Consider the following 19,315-nt stretch of genomic DNA (forward strand, 5'->3'; position numbering starts at 1 on the left):
AAAGGGGGGCCTGCCCACCTCCTCCAAGGGTCTGCTTCTCAGTGTATATTCTACCAAGGGTCTTTTCCACCCCCATGAAGAGCAGAACAGCCCATCTCAGCCCCTTCCCTCAGCCAGCTGAACATTACCACCCAGTTTGGCCTGTAGAATTATGGACTTTCTACACCTCTCCCCTGGGTATTGGGGCTCTATGTAGGGCTGAGGACACCCCACCCTTACCTCAGTGACCCAGGAACAAAAAAGGGAAGAGGGAAGTCCAGTCCAGCAGTACCACACACAGTGTAGAGGCTGGGGAGGAGGGGGCATTTTATTTTTCCATGTCTCAGTACTCTGCCCACTAGACAAAAGACCTGTATGTTTCTGGCTGCTCTCTGTTCTGAAAAGGCTGACTGAATGTCTACAGACTAACTTTTCTGGCCCAGTGCAGTCTGTCTCCCATGTAGTATAAATGCTTTGATGACATTAAGCAAGGCTGTAATTGTAAATACAATTGTAAATAGAAACTCAGCATCCTACTTTGTTAGAATTGTGTTCTTGGGAGTTGTAGACCAAGATTCTCTTCTTTCTTTTCCCTTCCTCTCTGCTACTGTTGCTGCTCTATGCTTATAGATAAGCATTAAACAGTAAATATTTATTGCTTTAAAAAAATAAAAGTACAATTGACATCAGTCCTGTTTGGTTTCTATTGACTGGAACAGCCCTCAAGATAATTGCCTGTCCCACTCAAGCAAGTTCGGTGTCGATCCTTCACCAAGTTTTAGATCATTCTAGTCCGGTACTGTATACATATGCAAAACTAACATTTAGGATAATTTGGAGAGTATTCATAGAATTCTGCCTTTCCCTCCTCAAAAAAAAAAAAAACCAAAAAGCAAAAACAAACAAAACAAATGATGAGCTCAATGCTTTTAGAAAAACACAGAAAGACTTGCATGAAATAACGAAGAGCAAAATGAGCAGAACCAAGAGAACACTATATACAGTAACAGCAATATTATTTTAAGAATGACTTTCAGTGAATAAGTTATTTTGACTATTATAAAGATCCAAATTAACTATAAACCCTTTGTATTTAAGAAGATTTAAGTTTGTAAGAGTTAGACAATTCTGACCAGCACTAGCTTAGTGGATAGAGAGCCAGAGAGACTCATCTTCAAGTCTCACCGCTGTCACATCCTGGCTATGTGACCATCAGCAAGTCACTTAATCTGAGTGTTCTAGGAAGCTCTTGGAGACTTTAAATTTCAGAAAAGGTGTCAACTTGCATGAAGTTTCCTCATTAAGGAGATCTCTATACCAGTGAAACTGTAGGTCCCACCTAGGCCTTTCCTGCTTCCATAATATTCTTTTACTATAATTTCTTTTTTATGAGGGATACAAATCTAGCCACTGAAAAGTACACTATATAATTCAATTGAATACAGCTATCAAATTGGGACTAGGTGACCTCTATGGTGTCTTCTCACTCTAAATTAATGCCTTACAAACCCCAGGAAAGATACCTATGTGACAGTCCCAGATTCTCATGTTCAGGTGTAGGGCAGTGTCAGAAACTGCTTTTTCTAACTGCCCATTCATGGGTCCCATGGGAGTTTAAGTTTCCTGCCCAACTGAAATCTCATGTCATTTTCACAGAATGGCTCTATTGAGGGGCAATGCAATTACAAGTTCATTAAGAAGTGCCCTAGGACATTTTATTTAACTACTGTACAATTCAACTGGATGATTTTCTTTCATAAGAGGTATTCCACACCTTTCCTGAACCCTCCCCCAAACCCTTTCATGAATGAACTGTCATAAAATCCTAAAGTTGGACTGGGGAGAAGGGAGATTGTTTTCTTCTGAGTATATGATGCTGCTGAAATAGAGTAATGCTAAATTTGTGCCAATGACCTTCCCCTGGCTAACTAACAGAGCTAAACCTATACTGCAAGGTGTGACTCAATTGTAGGAATCAAAAGTTGCAGTGGAGATAAGGGGATGGGGGAAACTGTACTCTTGACATGATTGGTTCAGTCAATCATGTGTGAAGAAGACATCTAACTCCTATCAATCTGGTCAAACCAAAGCTGATACTTGAAGCTTGGTGAAGATTCTTAATGCTTAAGAACAGAATAAAAGGAAGTAATGGGCCATGATCACGTTTCTCAAGTCTGAGTTTAGGAGTATATATTAGGGACTTTTTTTTAATACCGCACTCCTATCTGACCTCTCCTCAATTTCCTTTGTTGGGTTTTCAACCAGGTTATGCCCATCCACTAACCAAGTTCATCCCTTATGACTCTGTCCTGGGTCCTTGTCTCCCTCTGTACTATTTCTCTTAGTGATCTTATCAGGTCCCATGGATTCTATTATCACCTCCATGCAGATGATTTTCAGATTTATTTATCCAGCCCTAACTTCTCTCCTTCTCACCTGATCTATTTTGACTCTCAAATTCAACATGTCCAAAACAGAACTCATGATCTTTCTCTCAAAATCTTCCCCTCTTCTAAACTTTCTTATTACTGTAAAGGGCACTACCATTCTTTCAGTCACCTAGGCTCACAACTTAGGCGTCATCCTCAATTCTGTCCTCTCTCTCAACCCCCATATCCAATCTGTGCCAAGTCCTATTGATTTTCCCTTCATAACATCTCTTGTATATGCCACTTCTCTCCTATGACTCTGCTATTACCCCAGCACAGGGTCTCATGATCTTACACTTGTACTATTGCAGTAGCCTGCTGGTTGGTCTTCCTGCCTCGTTTCTCCCCACTCCACCCATTCTCTATTTATCTGTCAAGCTGATCTTCCCAAAGTGTAGATATTACCATGTCATCCTCACCTCCCATTACAAAATAAAACAAAATTTCAATGGCTACCCATTTACTACTTCTGAGATCAAATATAAAACTATGTCTTTTAATGTCCTTTATAACCTGGATCCTTCCTACCTTTCCAGTCTTCTTTAATCTCCCTTTGTGGTGACAAAGTACTTGAAACTGCAGGGATACCCATCAATTGGGGGAATGGCTGAACAAGATGTGACACAGGAGTGTGATGGGATACTACTGTGCTGTAAGAAATGATGAGCTCTGAGCACTGGCCCTGGAGTCAGGAGGACCTAACTTCAAATTCGGTCTCAGACGCTTGACACTTACTAGCTGTGTGACCTTGGGCAAGTCACTTAAACCCAATTGCCCTGCCTTTCCCTCCTCAAAAAATACAAAAAGCAAAAACAAACAAAACAAATGATGAGCTCAATGCTTTTAGAAAAACACAGAAAGACTTGCATGAAATAATGAAGAGCAAAATGAGCAGAACCAAGAGAACACTGTATACAGTAACAGCAATATTGTTTTAAGAATGACTTTCAGTGAATAAGTTATTTTGACTGTTATAAAGATTCAAATTAACTATAAAGGGCATATGAAGAAAGATGCTATATGCATCCAGAGAAAGAATTGATAAATAGAAGTGTGCATAGAATAATCATACACACACACACACACATATATATATATATATATGTACACCTATTTGTGTTTATGATAGTCATCTCTAGGGTGGGGGGAAGGCAAAAAAGAAAAAAAAGAAATTTACATGATAATTTTGTTGTATATTTGAAAAGAATAGCAAGTTGTTCATAGTAGATTTGCAGTTTCATGTACAATCATTTTATTGTTGTACTATGTTACAGAAATGATTGTTTTATTTCATTAATATAAAATAAAGCTAATCTCCACCCCTCCCTCCACCCCAACCGAATGGACTGCTTTTGACTCTCTTTGTACCTCCAGCGCTTAGCAATGTGCCTTGTACGTAGTAGGTATTACATATGTGCTTATTGGTTTGGACAAGCCTCAGTTTTAAAAAATCATCTTTGGAGTATATGTGCAGCATAGTTAGAATGAAGATCAGCTTAATCAACCCAGAACTAAAAGCTGCTTATTTTACTTTGATGTACAATTAAAACTGTACATCCAGAGGTCCTTGAGATCACTGTGCTGCACATTCTTATGTAATTATCAAGAAGGTCCTTGAGACAACTTGCTTTCTTCTGTTCTTAAACATCCCACAGGTAGATACTTAACCTAAAGTAGCACCCTAGAACATTTTTAGAGTCTATAAGTGATTTGATCTTATCTGTGTCTAAGAGTGACTGAGACTGCAATGGGGAGTGAGAAAATCTCTAAGCAGAATGCTTGCAAAGAAATAAATAACTATGATTGATTGATAGGTATGATTCTGAACACAAAGCTTGTTTCTTCAACAATATGAATATGGAAGTACAGTCATATCAGATCCAGAGAATGTAACCAGTGACACTTGAGATTAAGTACAGATATTTCATTCAGAAATATTGTTTTGAAAACGTGTCCTTATTTTCAATCCTTAAAATATGGCCACCAAATCCATAGTGAACTTCCTTTCCTTATGGTTAAAAAAATAGCACAACACACACACACACACACACACACACACACACACACACACACACATACAGACACACACTTAACTTTCGGGCTTGTACTCAGAGGTGAACTTAGAGTTTACTTGCCATAATTGTCTTGCTTAGAATGGGGACAAGGCTTCAAAATCAAATGATGTGGCATAGTGGATAGAGCAGCAACCTCAAATCTAGGAAGACCTGGGTTCAAGTCCCATCTCTGAAACATATACCATGGGCAAATCAGCTATCCTCCCTGTGTTCTAGGCCACTCTCTAAGAGAGGTGCAGAGAAGGTATCAATTGGCATTGATCAGGAGAAAGGGAAGGGAATAAATATTTAAGCACCTTCTGTGTGCCAGGCACTGCTAAGAGCTTTACAGTATGAACTTATTTGATCTTCATAACAACTCTGGGAGGCAGGTGTTATTATTATCCCCATTTTACATTGGAGGAAACTGAGATAGACTAGAGGTTAAGTGACTTGCCCAGGGTCACACATCTAGTCATTTAGGACTTCTGACTCCAGGGAGTGTGTTTTTTTCACTTGGGTGTTCCTTCTACCTGTAATACTGGAAAAATTAGGAACCTCTGAGAAACCTCTAGCTACTGACAAGCCAGAAAGAATGGACTCAGATCTCTTTGGCATTTAGCAGATATCCCTGGGGCTCTGTGACTCCTCCAAGGAATGTCAATAGATAGGACCATCCCACTGAAGGATGACCTGGCAGACTCTTTCTGTCTAGCAGATATCCCTGGGGCTCCGTGACTCCACCAAGGAATGTCAATAAGATTATCCCACTTAACGATAACCTGACTGAATCTTTTGATCAGCCAGGACCTTTGTTCCTGTTCCCCCCACCCTGTGACCTGGCCTGTAGATTCCAGGAGATAATTAACCCCTGTACCCCCACATGCCCTATATAAGTCACAGCGTCACCCCAACACGGGACCATTGATTTGGGTTGCAGTACCCCGATGGCTGCCGGCTAATAAATTCTCCATTTAAAACTAATACTCTGTAGCGTGTCTCATTCGCTTCTGGTACAACATACCAATGAAACTACAAATCTAGTCCCTATCCTTATCCTTATGTACTTAATATCTTTTAGGTAACATTCATTACTCAGGTGCACTTTGCTAAAAGTTTTGTGGGATACAAAAGAAGTACAGAATATAGAAATCATGTATTAGAATATTGAAATGTACACCTACATGAAACATTTAAATAATATCACCAAACAATATAAGATTAGTATCCAAGATAATGGTGCTGTTAATAAATTCTGGGGGAGTTCAGAAAAGGGAGCAATTGATCCAGGTAGTAATGGCAGTTGAAGATATGAAAGTGCTGGCAAGATGTCAGAGCTTCCACAGTTAGTGCAGGGTAAGAGAAATATATTTCATGAAAGGAAGATGAGACTATGAAGGAAGCAGGGATAGGATAGTCTGAGAGAATGGGAACTAAATTATCATGGTGTCACTGTGGCCTAAGGGGCAGAAAGTTAACTGTTTCTGTTACAAAGAGATAAAAAAAGAATGGTGAATAAAAACAGGTCTTTGGATTTGGCAAGAAGTAGGCCACTGATGAGCTTAAGAGAAAAGAGTTGGTTAAGTGGAGTGGATAAAAGCCATTTTTAAGGGGACTAGTGAAGAAATGAGAGGAAGTCAGGGCAGAGGGCATAGACAACTTATTCTAAAAAAGGCTAGTGAAAGGGGGGAAATAGGGTAGTAATTTAAAGGAATAGCAGGATTTAGAGAAAATATTCTCCATAAAAACCTGCTGGCCATTGCCCCTGAACCAGCTACTCTACTCTTCTCTCCATCTTGATCTCTTGGTGAACCAATTTAACTCTATACTGTCTTCTTTTCTTGAATCCCTAGCCCTCTTATCATATGGGGATTATGCTTAACCAAGCCTCAGCCTTGGATCACTCCCACCATTTTATGCCTTCATTGTCACACACATCCTGCTGAACAAAGATGGAGAAAATCATACAACCATTCTGACTGGACCCACTACAAATTTATGTTGTAGAACTCAATTGGGCCCTCACTGCAGCTAGGCAATCCTACTATACCTCCATTATCAACCCCCTATCCCACTCTCCACGGTGGTGCTTACAAACCTTTTCATCCTTCCTCAACCTCTCATGGCTCCCCCTGGCCCCACTGTCTCAGCTAAGAACCCTGTCTCATATTTTACAGAAAAAGTGAAGGCCATTTAAAATCCCATTCCATCACATCTACCCCATGAGAGTGCCCTCTTTGTCAATCCTAACCTTTCACTTACTGTCAGTCTCTCTCTACCTGCTCATTCCCTATTTCCTGTAAACATGCCATGTCTCCTCTATCCCGAAAAAAAAACTCTCACTTAATCCTTCCATCCCTGCTAACCATCAACCTATAACTCTTCTGCCATTTGTGGCTAAACTCCTTGAAAAGACCACCTACAATAGGTGTCTCCATTTTCTCTCCTTTCATTCCCTTCTTAACCTCTTACAATCTGGCTTCCGACCTTATCATTCCACTGAAACTGCCCTCTCCAAAATTACTAATGATCTAAACCCAATGGCCTTTTCTCAGTCCTCATTCTCCCTGACTTTTCTGTAGCCTTTGACACTGTTGATCTCCCTCTCCTCCTGGATACCTGCACCACTCTTTGCTGGTATTCCTCCTACCTATCTGATGGCTCCTTCTCTGTATCCTTTGCTGAATCCTCTTCCAAATCACAATCTCTGACTGTAGGTGTCCCTCAGGGTTCTATCCTGGGTCATCTTCTCTTCTCCCTCTATGTTGCTTCACTTGGTGACCTCAGCTTCCAAGATTTCATTACTATCTCTATACTGATGATCCTCAATTCTATCTATTTTGTCCCAAACATTCTACTGATGTCCAATTGCCTTTTAGATATATTGAACTTGATGTTTGGTAGACACCTTAAACTCATGATGTCTAAAATAGAATTCTTTATCTTTCACTCTAAGCCTGCCTGCTTCCCCCCTGCCCTTTCCCTGTTGCTATGGAAGGTAACATGATCCTCCCAGTCCCTCAAGCTCCCAACCTAGGAGTCATCCTGGACTTCTCACTGTCTCTCATTTTGCCTCCCTCTCCCAATATCCAATCTGTCACCAAGGCCTGTTGATTTCGCCTTTGCAAAGTCTCTTCAATCTTCTCTCCTCTGATACTTCCATCACACTACTGAAGGCCCTTATCGCCTCACCCCTGGATTATTGTAATAGGTGGGTCTGCCTATATCAGATCCCTCCAATACATCCATCTTCCACTCCAATCCATCTTCTAGTCAGCCACTAAAGTGATTTTCCTAAAGGTTTGATCATGTTAGTCCCTTTCTCAGTAAACTCCAGGGACTCCCTATTTCTTCCAAGATCAAATACAATATGCTCTCTTTGGCATCCAAAGACATTCCTCTTTCTAGGCTTGTTACACCTTAGTCCCTGACACATACTCAGTTCAGTGACACTGGTCTCCCGTGTTGTTCCACAAACAAGACATTCTCAGCTCTGGGCATTTGCTCTGGCTGTCCTCCATGCCTGGAATGCTCTTCCTCCTCTACTATATCTATGGATCTCCCTAGTTTGCTTTAAGTCCTTATATTTTTATTGGAGGGGGGAAGGCAGGACAATTGGGGTTAAGTGAATTGTCCAAGGTCACAGAGCTAGTAAATGTGTCAAGTGTCTGAGGCTGGAATTGAACTCAGGTCCTTCTGACTCCAGAGCCAGTGCTCTACTCACTGTGCCATGTAGCTGCCCCTTTTAAGTCTTTATTAAAATCCTATCTTGAGATACCCAGGGGGCAGAGCCAAGATGGCAGCTGAAAAGCAGGGACTAGCATGAGCTCCCCGCCGAGTCCCTCCAAAAACCTATAAAAAATGGCTCTGAACCAATTCTAGAACTGCAGAACCCACAAAAGAGTAGAGGGAAGCAGGGCTCCAGCCCAGTACAGCCTGGATGGTCTCTGGGTGAGGTCTATCCCTCACGGAGCTGGGAGCAGATCGGAGAGGAGCAGAGCAGATCGGAGTGGAGCGGAGCAGAGCCCAGCATGGGCGGCGTGGACCACCCAGACCAGGAGCTGGGCGGAATGTACCCTAGCGCCCTGAATCAGTGAGCTGCAGCAGTTACCAGACTTCTCAACCCACAAACACCAAAGACAACAGAGAAGGTTAGTGGGAAAAGCTGCAGGAGTGGAAGGAGTTCGTGGTTCAGCTACCGCCCCGGGCGCAGTTACAGAACTACAGCTGCAGTTGCTTCCGGCCCCAGGCCCACCTGGTGGGAGGAATTAAGTGGCTGATCAGAGCAGGAGTGCAGAGCCTGCTGAAGATCTAAGTCCAGTCCTGGTTGGGGGTTCTTAGAGAAGGAGGAGTGCTGGTGTGGCAGAGCTGGCGCATCCCCCCAAGCTTGGACCATAGAACTCTTTAGTCTACAAGCAGTCATACCCCACTGAAAAACTCAAGGGTCAAGTTTGTTGGTTGGGAATATGGCCAGGCAGTGAAAACACACCCAGATTCAGTCTCAGACTTTGGAATTTTACATTGGTGACAAAGAACACCAAAACATACAGCCAGAAGAAGTCAATAAAGTCAAAGAGCCTACAACAAAAGCCTCCAAGAAAAACATGAACTGGTCTCAGGCCATGGAAGAGCTCAAAAAGGATTTGGAAAAGCAAGTTACAGAAGTACAGGAAAAATTGGGAAGAGAAATGAGAAGGATGCGAGAAAACCATGAAAAACAAGACAATGACTTGCTAAAGGAGACCCAAAAAAATACTGAAAAATACATTGAAGAAAACAACACCTTAAAAAACAGACTAACTCAAATGGCAAAAGAGCTCCAAAAAGCCAATGAGGAGAAGAATGCCTGGAAAGGCAGAATTAGCCAAATGGAAAAGGAGGTCCAAAAGACCACTGAAGAAGATACTACCTTAAAAATTAGATTGGAGCAAGTGGAAGCTAGTGACTTTATGAGAAATCAAGATATTATAAAACAGAACCAAAGGAATTAAAAAATGGAAGACAATGTGAAATATCTCATTGGAAAAAACACTGACCTGGAAAATAGATCCAGGAGAGATAATTTTAAAATTATTGGACTATCTGAAAGCCATGATCAAAAAAAAAAAGCCTAGATATCATCTTTCAAGAAATTATCAAGGAGAACTGCCCTGATATTCTAGAGCCACAGGGCAAAATAGAAATTGAAAGAATCCACAGATCACCTCCTCAAATAGATCCCAAAAATAAATCTCCTAGGAATATTGTCATCAAATTCCAGAGCTCCGAGATCAAGGAGAAAATACTGCAAGCATCCAGAAAGAAACAATTTGAGTATTGTGGAAACCCAATAAGAATCACCCAAGATCTAGCAGCTTCTACATTAAGAGATCAAAGGGCTTGGAATACGATATTCCGGAGGTCAATGGAGCTAGGGTTAAAACCAAGAATCACCTACCCAGCAAAACTGAGTATCATGCTCCAAGGCAAAATATGGAATTTCAATAAAATAGAGCACTTTCAAACTTTCTCAGTGAAAAGACCAGAGCTGAATAGAAAATTTGACTTTCAAACACAAGAATCAAGAGAAGCATGAAAAGGTAATCAAGAAAAAGAAATTGCAAGGGACTTACTAATGTTGCACTGTTTTGTTTACATTCCTACCCGGAAAGATGATGTGTATGATTCATGAGACCTCAGTATTAGGGTAGCTGAAGGGAATATGCATATATATATATATACACATATATACATATATATACATATATATATACACACATATATATGTTTATATATATATGTATATGTGAGTGTGTATGTATGTATATATATATGTGTATATATATATATATATATATATAGAGAGAGAGAGAGAGAGAGAGAGTGGGCACAGGGTGAGTTGAAGATGAAGGGAAGATATCTAAAAGAAATAAAATAAAATTAAGGGATAAGAGAGGAATTTATTGAGAGAGGGAGATAGGGAGAGATAGAATGGGGTAAATTATCTCGCATAAAAGTGGCAAGAAAAAGCAGTTCTGTAGGAAGGGAAGAGAAGTCAGGTGAGGGGGAATGAGTGAATCTTGCTCTCATCAGATTTGACCTGAGGAGGGAATACCATACATACTCAATTGGGTAACTTACCCCACAGGAAAAAAGGAGGAAGAAGAAGATAAAAAAAAGGGGGGATGATAGAAGGGAGGGCAGAAGGGGGTGGAGGTAATCAAAAACAAACACTTTCGAAAGGGGACAGGGTCAAGGGAGAAAATTCAATAAAGGGGGATAGGTTAGGAAGGAGCAAAATATAGTGAGTCTTTCACAACACGAGTATTGTGGAAGGGTTATACATAATGATACACATGTGGCCTATGTTGAATGCTTGACTTCTTAGGGAGGGTGGGTGGGAAGGGAAGAGGGGAGAGAATTTGGAACTCAAAGTTTTAAAAACAGATGTTCAAAAACAAAAAAAACATTTTTGCATGCAACTAGAAAATAAGATACACAGGCAATGGGGCATAGAAATTTATCTTGCCCTACAAGAAAGGAAGGGAAAAGGGGATGAGAGGGGAGGGGGGTGATAGAGGGGAGGGCTGACTGGGGAACAGGGCAACCAGAATATAAGCCATCTTGGAGTGGGGGGGAGGGTAGAAATGGGGAGAAAATTTGTAATTCAAACTCTTGTGAAAATCAATGCTGAAAACTAAATATATTAAATAAAAAAAATGTGGAAAAAAAAGAGAAAAAAAAATCCCATCTTTTATTGGAAGCATTCCCCAATTCTTCTTAATTCTAGTACCTTCCCTTTGTTAATTCTTATCTGTCCCGTATACAATTTGCTTTGTAAATTGTAAGCTGTATTAAATTGTAACCTCCTTAAGAATAGAAACACTTTTGTTTCTTCTTTTTGTTCTCACGGCTTAGCATAGTATCTGGCACATAGTAGATACTTAATAAATGTTTATTGATTGACTGTTAACTAAGATTTATGGGCTATCTTTTTTTCTTGATTTAAAATATTTGAACCAGGGGAAAATATTTTCAGTAAGATGAAAAAATTCATAGAGAAATGAAAAAAAAAAAGAGGTCTTGAGTTCAAATCCTACTTGTGACCCTGGGCAAGTCACTTAACCTCTCTCGGTTTTCACATCTGTAAAATAGGGATAATGATAGCAACTGCCTCCCAGAGTTTTCGTGAAGATCTAAGTGCTTTGCAAACCCTGAAGCACTATATAAATGCTATTTATTATCTAAGTGGGGCAAGGCCTGGATTCTGGGGCCCTGAAGAAAAGCTTCCGTCACTCAGAGAAAAAACAGGATATAGCACTTGTTGCCCTTTGAAATTAGAATACTATTGAAAGAAAAATTTTCTACTCTTAATGAATAACTTAAAAATGAAAAGTTGCTTTCAACTAAAAGAATAAATTAAAATTTGTTGGGAGCATCCTTACACAGGGAAAGCTTTTCTATTATAGGCACTAATGTTGCTAAGCTTGTGACTTAGAGGGAAAACATTTCACGAAGGTATGTACAGCTAGAGGTAAAACTATTTGTTCTTTAACTAGAAACACCAGCTGTTAAAGCAACAAGCAAAAGGTTGTAAAACAAATACAGTTTGCAGGAAAATTACAGCTAAGCCACCATTAGGAAGAACAATTTCATTTTGGGAAAAAATAGAACCCAACAAAATATTTCCTTTCTGAAAAATAAACGTGCAACAAATGATCCCTGACTCACAGAACCTGAGAGCCGGAAGGAACCTCAGAGGGCATAACCCAAATTGCGACTCCTGTCTAAAAAAAATCTCTAATGTGCTCAGTTTCTCCTCAGAGATTTCTCATCTTCCCATTTTTTAATGACTTTCATTGAAACTGAAGGTTTCAGAGACCTCATTGTTAACAGCCATTAAAACAGTAGTAACTCAGAGCAAATAGATGCTTTACAGGATAACAAAGTACTTTACTTCCATGATCTCATTTAATCTTCACCACAATCCTCTGAGGTGGGTAGGGAGAGTATTTTTCTTTTTCTTCTTCTACTTCTTCTTACAATGCTAAAAGCTCAAAGAAGTTAAAGATAAAGGGAGAATGTGGCTTAATTCCAAAAATAAGAATTCAATTGAGTGGTTTAGCAATCCAATTTTCAGACCAAGGAAGAAGGTAATTCAATTCAGTAGGTATGTAATGACTTGTATTCCTCTCTCACCTATGCCCCAACATCCAATCAGTCACCAAAGACATTTAATTGTTGCTTTACAGTCTTTCCCATTTATCCCTTCCTTTGCATACCTATTGCCATCAACTTAGTTCAGGCCTTTGTAACCTTGAATGAAGGCTATTACTGTAGCTTAAATGGTTTTCCTGCTTGAATACTCTCACCAGTTTTATAAACAGTCACCAAATTACTCTCTTTCCAGCAGGGCTTTGATTCTGTTCCTCCCCTAACCAAAAATGTTCAATGATTCCTCATTGTCAAACCTGTTGCTTTATTAGAAAAAAACAAACATAAATTTGGAGTCTCTGGACCTGGCTTTGAAGCCATGCTTTGCTATTTTCTTTCTGTGTGACCTTGGGAAAGTCATGCCCCTTTTCTGGAGGTCACCTATAAGACTCATTAAATCCTACGAAAATTCCAAGTCTATAATCTGTCACTCTAAGCCATCCACAGCATGTCTTCTGATTTCCCATCACTCTGTCTTAACTTGGCATACTTGCGTCTCTGACAGCATTGGCAAAAACCAGGAAAGTTCTCAGGAAATGTCATCCACAAAATGACAAGGCTGAGAAAGCATGGCACATATTTGTGTAACTATGAGTTATTTGGCTGGAATAGATTATGGGAAAGGAAATAAAGAGATGATGTTGAAAAGGTAAGTTGGTATCAGATTATAGAGGCCTTGAATGACTTATCCTCCATCTAAAGAAACTAAAATCCTACTCTTACTTCAAGACCCAATTCAAATGCTCCATCTTCTTGTATTATATTTTTGTGTCATTTTTTGGTCACCCCAGCTAAATGTGACATCTCCTATTCTTTATATACTCCTGTAGAACTTAGATTATGTCCTTCATTGGGAATCCAGTAACAATGATAGCAACAGTAACAGTAGCTGATATCACCCCTTAAGTTTATAAAATGCTTTACTTATAATAGTTTACCTTGAGCCTTGTCACTCTGTGAAGGAGATAACGAAACTATCATCACTCCCAATTTAAAGATTAAAGGAAACAGGGAAAGAAGTTTAATGAACTGTTCATGATCATACACCTGGTGTCATTGCCAGGAGTCAAAAATCGAAGTCCAGGTCTCCTTCCAATGACTTTTATCACAGGTAATTGTTCGTGTATGTGTCAATGCATTAGGGACCTGTGATTTCAAGTCTGACAGCTCTAGCTATTTTGCAGATTTCTTGGCTGATGCATCACTGACATATATCGAGTACTTGAAATTTGACAAAGCTCTTTTCATATATTAGCTTATTTGAGTCTCAGAGCAATACCATGAACTAGGTACTATAGTTACCATAATCCCAGTTTTACAGATGAGGAAACTGAGGGATTAAGTGACGTTCCCATTGTCACACATCTGGAAGTACCAAAAGTAGGATTTTAATCCAAAAACTCTTGATTCTAAGTCAAGCGTTCTTTCTACTACGCCACATTTCCCATCACCCTAAGTAGGAGGGTATCCCAAACTTCCGAAACTCACTTCTCTCTATACCTTCTTTTTATATTCTCTCCCTTGCTGATCTTAGCTGCTTCCATGAATTAAATTATCATCTCCATGCAAATGACTCCCACGAAAGTGTATATGTGTATAACTTCCTTCCTTCCTTCCTTCCTTCCTTCCTTCCTTCTTTCCTTCCTTCCTTCCTTCCTTCCTTCCTTCCTTCCTTCCTTCCTTCCTTCCTTCCTTCCTTCCTTCCTTCCTTCTCTCTCTCTATCTCTCTTTGTCTCTCTTTTTCTCTCTCTTATCTTTTACCAGAACTTAAGTCCAGCAGTGCCAACCACCTGTTGAATATCTCCAACTGCATATTTCATTGACTCCTCAAACTCAATATGTAAAAAAAAAATCATCATCTTCTCTTCCTCCACACTTCCCTAAAAGTAAATCAAGGCTTTACATTTTACAAATATTGATAAAAATGATATCTCAGATTGTACAGTCACCCAAATTACACACTTACAAAACATTCACACAATTCCATTATTGTCATCAATGTATTTCTCAACTTAGTTATTTCTCTAACATACTTTAAAATTTTTTTTAACATAGAAGGTCTTATTTCCAAAGCTCTGTCTATACTGAGAAAGCAACAGGTAAGTTAAAGAAAGAAGAACATAGCAATAATAATAGCTTAATAAGTATTCGAAACATTTACTTCATTCCTTTTACTTTCCTGCGAGATTTTAAAACATATACCACAAAGATTCAAAAGCAGTTTGTTTACATGATCTTCTTGATTTTAACTTACTAGTAAGATGGGACTCCCTGTCATTGCGCTCTGGGCCTGGTATTTAGTTTCCTGCATGAATGCTCAGAGTCTGAGGTTCTTAATCTTTTTGTGCCATGGATCTTTTCGATGATGAAACCTATGGAGCTCTTCTAGAATAGTGCTTTACCTTTTGTTCTTAGAAAATGAATAATTGAAGACAATTCAAAGTCAGAGGTTAGGGAAAATAAAGATGTGTGTGTGTGTGTGTGTGCATATGTGTATGTGTATGTACAGATTTTCCCCATCCAGGTTCATGCACCCCTTGAAATCAAAGAATCCTTGACTTAGAGATATTAGTAACTGGCTTAATTTTGGAGGATAAAAGAGGTTTTTTCTTTCAGATTTATGCTTCCCTTTGTATTATGTATATTGCCTCCAATTCTTTTTCCCTCTCAGTTGTCTACCTGGAGCTATGGCTTTGACAAGGATCTAAAGTTTGTTATGTGCCCTACTCTGAAGAGAAAATGGCAGTGTGCAGAAGAAACACATCTATTTCAAGAGCCTGTCTGAATAGGCCCTTTGGAGTTAAATTGTCTTATTCATCTATTGTCCTAAATTGACATCAGAGGCTATGTCTTTCTGGTCCTTCCCTGAGCTTGGATAATTCCCTTGCTGTTTCCGTTGGTAGTTCTCCTTCCAGACTGATCATCTACTTTGATGCTATGCCCTATGGTTGTCCACTCTGGCTTCCTTTTATTGGATAGGCAATTCCCCAATTCAGTGGACATGAAATACTTGTCCCTCATCTATTGTGCTTGACATAACTACTTGACTTTTGCCAACATGCTACATTTGGCTCATATTTCTCTTCTCCCCCTTGGGAAAATAGTGCACTGAAGTGAAGTTTACCATGAGCAGAATAATCTTTACAGCCATCAGGGAAGGTCTGGTATCACAAACGTGGCATCAGATTTACAGATAGATTAAGGATCTACCCTAATTCCAAAAGCTTTGTTAACCTTAGGAAGATCACCTTTCCCTCTGAGACTTAAAGGAAGTATGAACATACAGATATACCTAAAGATATATTTTAAGATAGAGGAGGAGGCAGTTTAGGAATCTCATGTCTAATGGCTTCAGTCTTGTTAGTAGGGCACAAGACCATTGGTTAATAGTGAGGCTGGGGAAAGTTTGGAGCTTGGGGAAAGAGAAGAAAGTCTAAGTCATTTTGCGGAGTATCCTAAGGGATGAACAAAAGTGGAACAAAAAGACTTGAAAGCATTCGTGAGGAATAAGGGGAATTGAAGAGAAAAACACTGATTAATTGATTTTACTTTGTACTAAAAACTGTGCTAAGCATTAGCAATGCAAATAAGAAAGCAAGACAATGCCTACTTTCAAGGAGTTCACATTTGAACTGAGAGGCAACACATATAGGAGGGTTCATGTTCAGGGTACACGGAAAGGCCTAGGGGTATAGAGGGAAAATCTGCAAGGCATATGGTTAGGCCTGGTAGAGTCTGGACAGGGAAGGAGTGGATCCAAGAGTTGAAGCATAACAAGACTTTGGGTTAGCTCATGGAGCGGTAGGGATAGGAAGGTGAGGAATTGCTACAGGATGGGAGCTAGGGAATGGGAGCTGATGTGCGGAGAATGAGTTTCCCAAGGTCTGCCCCCAATGCCGTCAGCATCTTCTGTGCCATTGGCATTTTGGCAATGAGCCAGCTGAGGCAGGTAGAGAGGGGTCTCTGAATCCCTGAAGGGACTATTCGTGCTGAATCTTCAGATGAGATATTGGCATTTGGTTAATGAGCAGGCTGTGGAGATTTGGCTTTATAGTTATATTTGAATTTATATTTGGTAGCACAACATGGTAACCCTCCTAAGTAAAGCTTTGTGGTAAGAAAGCATAAAGTTTGGGTGTGGATATGCATAGGGTGTGGTTTGGGTACACTGGCAAAGGTGACTTGTGTTCTATACACATGAGTATAGGTATACGTGGTGGTTATGCAGGATTGGAGACCAGCAGAGTAGGCACCATGAAAGGACTAAGATATAAAGCAGTATTGGTGAGGGCAAGTAGCTGACTTTTAAGACTAGGCTGGGTAGGCAGTCAAGTGAAACCAGATGAGAGTCAATATAGTGAGTGAAGTAGAATGAGTCAGGGAGATATAGTTCATTGTGAAATTATATGAGGCAGTGGGGACAGTTGCCAGGTAAAGAGGTAGTGTTTGTAGAGAGGGAGCATGAAGCTTAACATTTTGGGGGGCAAAGCAGCAATGATTGATGATATAGTCAATCCAGGGTGTGGCCTTACCAACTGGCCACTCAAGTAGGATGGAAATCACACATCAGTGGAACTGAGATGAATGAGGAAACCTAGCTCAGAGTGTTAAAGGGATCATTACTATGTATGTTGAAGTTGCCAATGATCTCAGGAGATGGGGTGGAAAGGAAAACCACAAGACAAATGTTGAAATCATCTAGGTAGGTGCAAAAGGGCCCTGGACAGTGAAGGATGAGGTTGTGGAAAGGGAGAAAACAAAGGACACTGAGATTTAACCTCAGTAACAAAGAGAACGAGGAAACCGAGAGAAGAAGGTAGGAAGGCAGGAAGGACAGGTAATTCTGTAGGCAAGATGAAGACCAGTTTTAAACATATTAAATTCAAAGTGATATCCAGGTGGGAATGTCTAGCAGGCAATTACAAACGTGAAACTGGAACTAGAGAGAGATTAGAGGTGAAGAGGCAGATTTGATAGTCACATATAGAGGTGAGAGTGAAAACCTTGCAAGCCAGTGATACAATTAACAGAAAGTGTGTAAAGAAAAAAAGGCAAGAGGAGGAAGAGGAACAATTAATCAATCCATGAACAAGCTTCTATTAAGCACCTACTTCAGGTCAGACACTGCTAGTTAAGCAGTCGACAAAGACAACAATGGAACAATTTCTGCACATATCTAAGTGTATGCAAAATAGATACAATGTATTTGGGGGGAGATACTAGTAACTGGGGGCTCAGGAAAGGCTTCACGGAAAGGGTAGTTTTCCCCTATCTACTGTGTTCTTGAGGACTTGGGGAGTGCCAAACTGGCCGTGAGAAGAAGGGAGAATGGTCTTATGAATATGGGTAATCATCAACTTGACAAAGTGAATGAGAGTCAGTTGTGTAAACACAACCTCAGGAGTCAGGCTTCCGTGTTATTGGGAAGGGTTTGTCTTGACTTGTTCTAATTTTTTGTGAAAGAACACAGAGTACATGCACAATCGCTTTTGCCATCCCGGTGTTTACATTTTTGCTGTACCTGTGTGTGTTCTTGGCTGGGTGTGGCACTCAGTCCTGTGGCTGCCATGTAAGTACTTCCAATGGTCTTGATCTTTTCGACTCCACTAAATTTTGGTTTGGACAGCAACTGTGAAGGAATACATAATAGTTATTCAATCACTCAGGCTTGCCCTGACCCAAGATTGAACGTGTTAGCAGCATTCTAAATATCCAGTTCATGGCAAGGTGAATTTGCTTTCGGCTGCAATTTATTTACCTTAGGCCTTTACCTTAGTAAGAGAGAATAGTTTAATAGATTACATTTCAGGAGGAGTGTGTTCTTGGAAAGAAGTAGAGTTGTAGAATTTGGTAGTCATGGAATAAAGTAAATACTGAAGCCAGTTAACCATAGCTCCAAATAAGTTTCATGATTCTTGGTTAGAAACAGGATTACTGACTTTCTTAAAAATGTGGTGCTTTGCATAAATAGGTTTACACACAACGGTTGATCATTACACATGTAGACAGAATGTTGTTGTTTATTCATTTCAGTCATGTCCAACTCTTCCTGACCCTATTTGGGACTTTCTTGGCAAAGATACTGGAGTGATTTACCATTCCTTCTCCAGCTCTTTCTATAGATGAGGAACTGAGGCAAACAGGGTTAGGTGACTTGCCCAAGGCCACACAGCTACGAAGTGTCTGAAGCCACAATTGAATTCAGGACGATGAATGTTCCTGACTTCAGGCCCAGGATTCCATCCACTGCATGTAGTCAGAATAATGTAATACAAAGTGGCTGAAGTAAGGACATAGTTTAAGGAAGTTTAAGGAAGAGGGAAATAAGTAGAAACGGAAAGGAAAGTGAAAGGGTGGGTGAGGAGAGGAAGAAGAGAAAGCAAGGTCGGATATGAAATGATTTATTTTTGTTCAGAAATGGGAGAATGGAATTAAATATGCCAACAGAAGAAATGGAATATATCTTCTTCTCCATCCCCTTTATCCTTCATTCTATTCAATTATCCTTACTGTAAGAAGCCTTGGGAATGAGTATTAGGCTATTAGTAGAATTACTGGCAACATAATTAAATATAATTTCATTCTATAGACAGGATATTCACTTTATATTGATAGTATTAAATGTGCCCATACTCTAGAGAGACTATATATGCCTATCTT

The 19,315-nt window shown here is 39.9% G+C and overlaps 1 protein-coding gene across 1 annotated transcript in view; it reads right to left on the reverse strand.

Annotated features, from left to right (window-relative positions):
- The window catches only part of LOC118838251 (adenylate cyclase type 2), a 161,620-nt gene that overhangs the window by 11,800 nt on the left and 130,505 nt on the right, over window positions 1-19,315 (reverse strand). Inside the window, exon 19 of the mRNA XM_036745494.1 lies at window positions 18,177-18,284. Coding sequence (XP_036601389.1) covers window positions 18,177-18,284 — 108 coding nt within the window. The remainder of the gene's footprint in view (window positions 1-18,176; window positions 18,285-19,315) is intronic.

Source organism: Trichosurus vulpecula, chromosome 1 (genome assembly GCF_011100635.1).
Source record: "Trichosurus vulpecula isolate mTriVul1 chromosome 1, mTriVul1.pri, whole genome shotgun sequence".
Lineage (NCBI taxonomy): Eukaryota > Metazoa > Chordata > Mammalia > Diprotodontia > Phalangeridae > Trichosurus > Trichosurus vulpecula.